The sequence below is a fragment of the Sceloporus undulatus genome, chromosome 3 (genome assembly GCF_019175285.1).
Source record: "Sceloporus undulatus isolate JIND9_A2432 ecotype Alabama chromosome 3, SceUnd_v1.1, whole genome shotgun sequence".
NCBI lineage: Eukaryota > Metazoa > Chordata > Lepidosauria > Squamata > Phrynosomatidae > Sceloporus > Sceloporus undulatus.
In genome coordinates, this window is record NC_056524.1 from 125,480,450 (window position 1) to 125,490,685 (window position 10,236).

General features: G+C 41.9%; 1 protein-coding gene across 1 annotated transcript; it reads right to left on the minus strand.

The window, feature by feature from the left end:
* Nucleotides 1-5,089: 5,089 nt before the first annotated feature.
* LOC121924904 (2-oxoglutarate receptor 1-like) lies at nt 5,090-6,133 on the minus strand. The gene has a single exon (XM_042456440.1). It carries the CDS (start codon nt 6,131-6,133, stop codon nt 5,090-5,092), a length of 1,044 nt encoding a protein of 347 aa, XP_042312374.1.
* Nucleotides 6,134-10,236: the final 4,103 nt, after the last annotated feature.

Here is a 10,236-nt window from a genome sequence, read left to right on the forward strand (position 1 = left end):
GAAGGGAAAGGATCAAGAGCATATGGCTGGATGCATTACTGTAAACACTTTATCCATATCTGATTCTTCCTAGGCTGTACATGTTTTATAGTTATATTATTCAAGATTGTTTTAACTGGTTTTACATTATCTGACTTTTTTTAAATTTAAAAACTAATTAACACATCTTTTCCAAATTAACACATCTTTTTCCAAATTACATAACTATATTAAGTAGTTATATAATGTAGAACTACATTACATTACATCTGTAACTTCATGAGGGATAACTTTCATGGTGTCACAGTACTTTCAAAAGTTACCTTTGTAGTTATGAAGGTGTACAAGAGGGATGTCATATAATTCCATTGTTGGCATGTGCCTTGTGCTGCTGTCTTGTGTTCACTTGTGAGTGTTGAGGCAACAACATGGAGGAGAGCATGCTTTGTAAAAGTTCTAAATGAATTAACCAAAAGTAGGTATTCTATGTATTTTTTCTACATGAGAAGATAAATATTTTTTAAAAAGATGTGTAACTATAATTATAATGAACTAGCAATTATATTTTTAAAAGGTGGCATTCCAATCTCTGCCAAAAGCTGACATGGCTTCCACAAGCTATATTTTCAGACCCAGAGCTCTTTTCTAGATTTGGAGGCCCCAAGACACTTGCCACTGACTAGAAATTGTCTGGGGTCCTGCAGTAACCTCAGAGCAAGGCTGCAGCCATCTACTTATGGAAAATTCCTGGTAATGTAAAGCTGTGTGGATTCTCTCTCTGTCTGTCCTCTCTTCCCAGCCTTCTTATGTAAGAAGTCATGCTCACTGCTGTTACTTAGGTTTTGTTTATGTAAATCTGTCACCAACCAGCACAGGGGGCTAATGCGCAATCTGGTTGTTTTGTGCTGCAAATATCTCTTCATAATGCTCTGTGGTGCTGATGAATTTGTGTGCTATACTAGCCAGATATTTGCATAGAAGTCATTCTTTTATGCACCTTATTGACACTAGCCCTTTGCAAATATTGTGTTCTGAAACATCTCTGCAGTATTTATCTGTGGTTCTGGTTGATTAGGACAGTATACAGAGAGTTTGCAAGCCTTTGGAGGTTTTCCTTAACCTCACAAAAGAATGTGCATTTTCCAGCCAAAACCCAAAAGTTAGTTACTAATAGAGTAGACGTACTGGAGCCATTGAAACTCAATAAGTCAACACTTATATAATTTCCACTGACTCAATGCATCCACTCTAGTTAGGACTTAACAGTTGGATTTTGGCTTCCACTGATTCAATGCATCCACTCTAGTTAGGACTAACAGTTGGATTGTGGTTGGCTTATGAAATAAATGTAACAAAGAAAGCTGGTTTTGTGGGCTTGGTCATTCCTAGGAAGCTGTCCTTCAGTCCATGCATGCTCATTTCAGGGGCTAACTAGGCTGTTGCACCCATGTCTCTGACCAGTAAGCTGTTCCAGAGGTGCTGGACTTACCCATGTTTAGTTCTATTTGGGAGGAAGTCATTGGAGTCTTGTTGACATTTTATTTATCAAAATGTTTCTTAATGACCAGGTTGAGCAGAGGCATGGTTTAAAACACACACACACACACACACACGTTACAACCAGTGGCCAGAGTCCTTATATATGGGATGTTATCACACCAGGCTTGTAAGGCATCTCAATCCCAGTATTCTAGCAAACACTAGGATACTCATGATCGCACAACTCTTCAAAAGTGCAGTGGTGCTGCTTCTGTCCTGGCCTGTGTCTTCCGCATCCTGGCCTCTGTAGCCCTGCCTCCCTTCCCTAACCCCTACTCAGCATGCCTTTCAGTCTGTATTTATTTTGGTTTTAGCACAATTGTATGATCATGGAAATCTATTAGGTTAAAAAAGAAAGAAGGCAGGGGTGAATGGTGAGGGCAAGAAGGAAGAGGGGGAGAAGGGCATAATCATGGCCACTTGTACAATGTTACTGCCTGCATATCAAAACTGCTTTGGGATGAACTAATCATACTCTCTCAATAACGGAAAAGTAGTGGGATTGTGGAGCATTGACTGGTTTTGCCCATCAATTAAAAGGTGCAGTCCAGCAGCAAATGGACTACAGACCAGCTATTGGACAGACACAGCATTGTGTGATAAAGTACAGCCACAGACACTGCTTCCACTTTGCAAGTCTCATTTGATAAAGTCCCTTATATCACCTCTCCAGGGAGACAACCAACATGTCTAGCTGCTGTTCGCTCACAACATATATGGGTAAATTTCAAACTGCTACGTGTGATCCTTGGCTGACTTCAACACAGCCTGCAGGTCCCCCTCTCCACTCCTTATCTGAACCCAATCCCATTACTCTTTGGTGGAGTGGAGCTGAAAACAGCTGAGAAATTACTAGGACTCCAGGGCTCAGAATATCATCCTCTCACTGCCCAGTTATGGCTGGCTTCAGCTTGTCATTATATTTACTCTGCTTCAAAGTGCCTTTCTGAGCTCTAGAAATGAAGTCACATCTGTCAGCAGGGGTGAGTCTATGAGGGAAAGAAAGAGTGAGGTTTTGTATGTCTGAGTGTGAGAGAGAACATGCATGGGGAATTATATTTGCTCCAGGCCCTCACACCACTTTCCTCATATTTGCAATCATGGTGTGCAAATCCAGCTCACTGGCCGCCCCTGAATGCATCCCTTTGGGTTATAGAGTCCAGAAATTCAGATTTCTCGGTTTTTCCTGGTCTCTGACACCAAATTACAGTCTTATTTATTTATTTTTCCATACAGAGGATCTTTGTTAGAGGGTGATATGGTTAAGTAATTTACTTCCATCACCACTTAGCCTTTGTGTGCTATCTTAGCATCCCGGGAGACATATTTCCTCCAATATCATGGACTGTCAGTATTTTCTCAAGTCTGAGATTCTTGCCAGCTCTTGGCCCAGGGAGACATGCTCAAAGGAGAAATTTGACAGAAAATCTATAACAAGTGGGAGATCCTTTATTGGATCTCTTAATGTAGTTTTGTTTCTCTAAAAACCACAGTTGAGCTTCCTGGTTTGGACTGGGCCTAAAGTAAGCAGTGGGGAAAAGATTAGACTTTCTCCGTGCTGTGCCCCTGATCAGCACTGTTTCCATAAACAACAACACATCCTATCAGATGTGTCCCAGGTAATATTTAGTTTAGCCTTCATTGACATGGTTTATGTTGCAGCTTTGAGGATCATGAAATTGTCTTAGGCCTCAAGATAGTTTTCAACCTGAAGTTCCTTTTTCAAAAGCTATCCACAAAACTGTCTGGAAGTACAGTATATCTACCCATGAGAGTGTGGCTGGAGAAGCTTTTGACATGACTGAGTCCAGGTCAGATGTTCCACATTTCAGCTGTGACATAGGCCTGTCTGTAGAGAGGGGGAAGATACAGGGAGGGTTGAGCGGGCAGGAGGGGAAGGAGGTGGACAGAGGGACCCAGCTGAGATGACCTGGAGGGGAGAAGCTAAGGAGCCACAGCTGGCGCTGGGGGCAGAACTGGGGGTGGGGCCAGAGGACAGGAGTCTTAAGGAGGAGGGTGAGGCATGTGAGGAGAGGAGGGGAGAATGTGGAAGATGCCTTTGAGGAGAGGACTGGAGGTGCGGGTCAGAAGAGAGAAGAGGGCAGCAGGGCCAGGGAGCGGTGGCCTCTGTACCGCACGTCAGCACCGGGAAGATAAGGGCAGGGCCCTGCCACATCTCACAGACAGCGAGTCCACACCAGGGAGGCTGCAACTACGGAGAGCCCTTCAACCCAGATGCTGGACGATGCCCGTCCCCGGGGGCTGGACAGGAGCCTACGTGGTGGGAATTAAGGAGTCGAAGGAGTGGGCAGGGGCCTCTCCGATAGAGCTCAAGGTGCCAAGGGACCAGGAACCGGCGCTGCACGCCTACCGCCCTGCCCGGCAAGAGAATTCCCTGCTGGAATAGCTGGGGAAAAGGACTGTGGAGTTAAGTTAGTGAAACCCTCCCTTCCCACGCAGTGAGGTAACTGGCGCCAGCGGAGTAGTTAGGGAGAAGTTCGGTATTGGTAAAGTTGTAGATGGGATACTGGGAAATAAAGTTGGTGATTTGTTCAACAGCATTTGGACTCGGCTGTGAGTGTCTGCGCCCGCCAGGAAGCCGCCATGGGACCCCAAGGGGTCTTGCTGCCCCTCGGACCCCCAGCCCCGCCCACACTGTTGCTAAGGGCAGGGGATTGGAACAAGACTGCATTTTAAAAATGGTCTGAAAGGCTAAGATGGGTGTAGCAGGATCCTCAGACATGGCACTCTTGTTAACCCTAACCTGGAAGTGTCACTGGACTTGATGTCGGAGGTCAGCATCCTTGGGCTCCTGTGAAGACCTTGAGGGATATATCACTTTCAAACTTAAAGGCCTCTGACCCCACATCACATGAATCATGACAGGGATGAAGAAAAGAAAGTTTGGCAGAAGAAGAAATATGACATATGACAATGCAGGCAAGAGTAGCTGCTGCTGTTTCTTTTTACTGTTAAAATTGCTTGCTTACCAGGGAGCAAAAACAGTGGCAAAGAGAAGGCAAAAAAGCAGCAGCTGACTCTTGCTCACTATTAGTATCTGAATGTGAGGAGAACTTGAAAGCCACAGAAGCAAAGTCTGAGCCTGGTGGCCTCACACCATGCAACATACCCAAAATGCCCCCACTGAGGTTTTTGATTATCAAGTCACATCCATTTATGTTATCAGGTGCACCCAGAAAAAACAGATAAGATGGTAAATGTGAGGAAAGAACCCATATATCTGCAGCTTGGTATGTTCTTCAATGAATCCATGTGTCAAGTGTTTATTGGCAAAAATGGCATTCATTCCACAAAGACTTAATATCTAAGCAACTTTGTTTATATCAGGAGACTAGGCCCATTTCATGAATATCAAGAACCCAATGAAATGCAACATATCTGACATCCTGAGAAACAACAGTAAAAAGGGTTTAAAAATTATTTCTCGAAACACCTGAAAATTACAGATATATGCATATGACAGATCCTGTTCTTCAGCTGAAGTTACACATGTTTAGGGAAACTACAACTGTATCCCTTCTTGGAAAAGCAACATCATTTTATTCCAGATCTATTTTTTATGTGATTTTATGAACATTTTACAGATTGAAAGAAAAGCCTGCTGGAAATTATCTCCAAGCAAAACATAAAGGATTAAATTGCCAAAGGTATTTAATGAAGCTAAGGATCTGGTCACAGCAAACATGTCTCGGACCTGCTTCATTGTGCTGCAGTCTACAGGGTGTAGCTTTAACTCAATACGAAGTCCTCGAAATATGTGAAAAGGCAAGAAACACACATAAAAGACAGCCAGAAGGACAATGGCTAGCATACGGGCTTTTTGCTTGTGAGTGGTGCCTGTGCTGGGCCCTTGGGCCAATGTGTAGATAATCACAGCGTAGCAAAGAGTCACAGCTACTAAAGGCAAGAAGAAGCCAAATATGGTTAGGATCCAATTAAACCACCTTGCAGAGTTCAGGGGTTCAGAATTTGTCAGGTCCGTGCAGATCAGTCGATTAGAGATTTGTTTTGTTGTGATCAGGTAAATCATTGGGCTGACAGCCAATAGCGAAAGGACCCAGACCACAATGCAAGCCACAATGGCCCACCTCCGCTTCTGAATGGAAAAGCAACTCATGGGATAGATGATGACAACAAAACGGAAGAGGCTAAAACAGGTGAGGAAGAGGATGCTGCTGTACGTGTTGAAGTAGAAGTTGAATCGGATGAACTTGCACATGAAGTTTCCAAAGATCCAGTTTTCTCCATTGATGGCATAATGGATCAAGAAGGGAAGGCAAGAGACGTACAGCAGGTCAGTAATGGCCAGGTTTAACATAATAATAGTGCTGCTTTTCCAAGGTTTCATTTTGAAGACATATACAGAAATCACAAAAATGTTCCCTGGAAAGCACACCAGGAAGAGAACGGTATAAATTAAGGACAAATAGACATTCTGGAAAGAGCCACCTTCATCAGTGCAGTTTCCAAAAGCAATTGTAAGATTTTGCAAAGAGAAGTTGGCCGTGTCTCTGGAGTCAGTATGCACAGGTGTCATATTTAATTCCTTAGGAGGATTCAAAGGAAAAGGAAAAGAAGTGGTTAAATTGTACATTGTAAGATGAGGAAATATATTCAGATCTTCTCTATATAGCTATAGCAACTGTACTCAGTTGTGTTCCTTCAAGTCATTTCTGATTGATGACAACCTTATCACAGGGTTTTCTTGGCAAGATTTGTTCGGAAGGAGTTTGCCCTTGTCTCCCTCAATTAGCAGACTGCAATCTGCTATTCTGATGTTCATCCAGAGCTTGGAAAAGTTGATTTTGGGGACTACAACTTCCAGAATCCCACAGGAGTATACTGCAAAAAAAAGAGAGAGAAGGTTTTTGAAAACAAGCTCTGTGTTAAACCTAGTCAGATATCATAAGAAGAAAGAAAAGTGTGCTCCTCAGTATATTTTAGGGCTTATAGAAGTTGTGGATGATGGGGAGAAAATATGTTACAAATTAAAAAGGTTAGTTACAAAATAAACTTTTTTGTCATTTAGAGGCAACTTCTCTCAGGGTTCCCAGTCCAGATCTCTGAGTCCATCCCCTGTTCTCTGGTCTTCAGGACCAGGGCAAGAGTGGTGGTGCCTTGAAACTGTGTGCATGTATATGTGTTCCTCATTTGTCAGACTTAGGTACACCTACACTGTAGAAATAATGCAATTTGATACCACTTTTTGCTATAGCTCCATCCTATGGAATCCTGAGATATGTAGTTTTACAAGGGCTTTAGCCTTCTCTGGCAATGTTGTAATTTAAAAAAAAACTACTGTGTAAAAGAACTCTGTTAATCTTATAGGATAGAGAATATGCACCTACTGAAATGTCCTCAAGAATCCTTTCCTTATTCGCATCTGGTTATTCTATCTGGGCTTTGGCCTGACAGATTTCCATTCAAATTTCAGTTCAGACAGACTCCGCATTGCCACTTAAAAAACAACAACTATCCTTCCACTTTTAACAGGAGTATAGATTACAGAATAGGTAATTGAAGCTTTTCCTTGCCTGGAGAAAGCAATGAGAAAAACTTCATGTGCTTTTTGATTTATTGTTCTAGAAATGTTTACCTTGCTTCTCAGACATACTCTCAGGGCAGCTTACAACAAGAGAAGAAGCCAGTGAACCCTGTTTTCACCTACACATTGAATGCAATGTGTGGGCAGATGTATCCAGATCTAGTGCTAAATCAAGGCATACTGTGAATTACAGTAGACCCACTGAATCAAATGGGAATTTGCTAAATCATATGTGAGTTCCATTGATTGCACCTACTCTAGAAATGCTGGGTACATCTACACAGTAGAAACAATGTAGTTGGAACCCACTTTAACGGCCATGGCTCAATCCTACAGAAACCTGGGATTTGTGGTTTTCTGATGCTTGTATGGCATCAGCACTCTCTGGCAGAGAAGATTAAAGACCTTAAGGAACTACAAATCTCAGGATTCCATGGGATGGTGCTACTGCACTTAAAGTGATGTCAAACACCATTAATTCTAGAGTGTCGAAGCACCCTGGGTCTGCTTTAGCTGAGACAAGTGGTTTCTATCCTTGGCGAAATGGGTCTTGAAAGTTGGGACCCTTGTTAGAGAAAGGTGCTATTCCCTTGAAGTGACCTTTTCATGGGGTTTTCTAGCAAGATTTGTTCAGAGGAAGTTTACCATTGCATTCCCCTGAAGCAGAGAGCATGTGACTTGCCCAAAGGCATGGTGGAAGGAGAGGCTTTATCCTTTTGTGCCTTTCATGGGCCTGACAAGAATTGCTCCTCCATCCCGTGCCTCCTAAATCACAGGGGGAAGTTCCAATGGTCACCTAGGAAAGATTTCTTCCCTTGCAAAGAGCAACCATGGGCAAAGTCTGTCCTGACTGAGACCATGGCAAGACAGAAGGGGTAAAGCCAGCTTCCTCCAGTACTATAGTCTTGGTCTGGCTCACCACCCCCACTACCACCCCTAGGACTCAGTATTTATTTATACTTATCTTTGCAAGTGGGGAGACAAAACTAGAGACAATCATCAGAAAGCATCCTTAGTAAACAGGGTGAGAATTTCATTTCAGAATTTACAAAAATTCAAGATTTAACAAAATTTACAAAATTCGATTGTGGGAGAAAGCAAAACTGACAGATTTGTCTATCCCTAAAATAGGACAGTATGGCATTGTGATTTGAGTCTTAGACTACATCTCTGGAAACCAGGGTTTGAATTCCCGCTTGGACATGGAAACCCACTGGGTGACCTTGGGCAAGTCACACTCTCTCAGCTTCAGAGGATGGCAATGACACACACATCCCGAAGAAACTTGCTAAAAAAAACACCATTATAGGTTCCCCTTAGGGTTTCCATAAGTTGGAAAAGACCTGAAGGCACACCACAACAAAATAAGAACAGCAAAAGTGTACAAAAATAGTTCTTCTCTCTCAGTTTCCCATATATTAAGCAGGAATAGGCTCCTACAAGGTTTTGTGAGCATGATAACAAAACCTTACAGCAACTTTGAGACAGCAATGTGGCCAGCTGCTCTCAACCATTATGGTTACAATTTTAAGGAAAATTTCTATGGAGTTAGTCCCATTGAAATTAGCGGGGCTTCCTTCAGAGGAAATCCTTACAATTATGCTGCAGAGGTGATGGATAAGTAAGTTTGATTCTGAAATCAGTTTTTACTTCATTTCTCAACTACTACTATCCACCACCAATTTCAGAATACAATAGACCATGATATGCTTCTAAAAGTATACAGACAAAAATTGATGTTGAGATATATATATACAGTATATATATATATATATATATATCTTGTTTTTAGGTTGCATTGAGAAGTAGAATGGCTAAATCAGAATAAACATGTATTGTTCCATAAGACCATACCTTTGTTCTGTATAAAAAGGTAATATTTCCAAGTTAGTCTGAAACAAATTAAGAGTTGTGTGGAAAGCAAAATTCATTTTCTTCCTAGGAAACAATACCCTCCCAGATCCCTGAATTCTCCCGTTTGCCAGATATGTGTTTCATTAACACTTGAAACTGCTCATACTCACACATTATAAATACCAGACATTAGAAATGCAGAGATATACTAGTTACCTGGATATTAATAATGAATGTTCTTCGTCCATCCATGCTTTTGAGCAGGATATTATCAACCACAAAGGTTGAATAATCCATGCAATCTAATAATATTGATAGGAAAGCAGTGGTTTGGAGCCCAGTGTCTCTAAGGCTTTGCTCCCAGCCATAATCATCATATACTGCTCAAGAGACCAGTAAAATGAGAGCTCACAAAAGCACTGTTTGTATGTAGGCGAGGGTTATATACTGACTCCTGGCCCTGCCCATCCTTTGCATGTTTTCTTCCTTCTTTGCCACCTTCAGGGTCAGAGCATAAGCTGCTGAATACTAGTTGCTTGGAAGGAACCCTGAGAAAGGAATAATGCCTTTCCATCTTGTTTCTGGTTTCCCAGAGACATCTGGTTCATTGGTCCCTGTAGGAAGAAGGGCACTGGATTACTCAGGCCCTTGTCCCATATTTTAGAAGAGTTACCATTTTGTACTGTCACTCCCAGGGTCCCTTAGCCAGCATGGTCAATGGGGGATTCTGGGAGATGTAGTGTATAAACTAACTTTTCCAAACCCTGCCTTGTTCTCTCTCCAAAGCAGGAACACGAACAGAAATAGCAAGCAGCAATCTTGCATTGGCATGAGCAACTGTTTTATGAATAACTTTCAGCTCCTGAATGTTTCTTCTTAATTAATGTTAATATTTATATAGTTTTATAACCGTATAGTGTGGATGCACCCTACATCCTGAGCAAAAGTAAAAGCTGGGGTTGTTGAACGAAAGGGGGGGAGATAAGAAAAGAATAAAAAATGGGATGTTTTGGAAAAGAAAGTAGCAGCAGTAGCAGTATTACTTATTGTTCTTGTTTGCTTCTTGTTGTTGAGTGTCATAATTTGAGACACACTGAACTGTAAGTTACTAATTTTGTGCTTAAATCCACCACTGATGCTGGCTACTTAGTTATGCATTTCCTCTTGTTATAAGAGATGGAGAAAGTGAAATCACATGTCTCAGAGGGAAACAAAATGGCAATTATTATAATTTTAAATTTCGCTTTAAATGAAAGATCAGGTTCAGGAATATCTCCCTTAACATGAAAGATACAGGA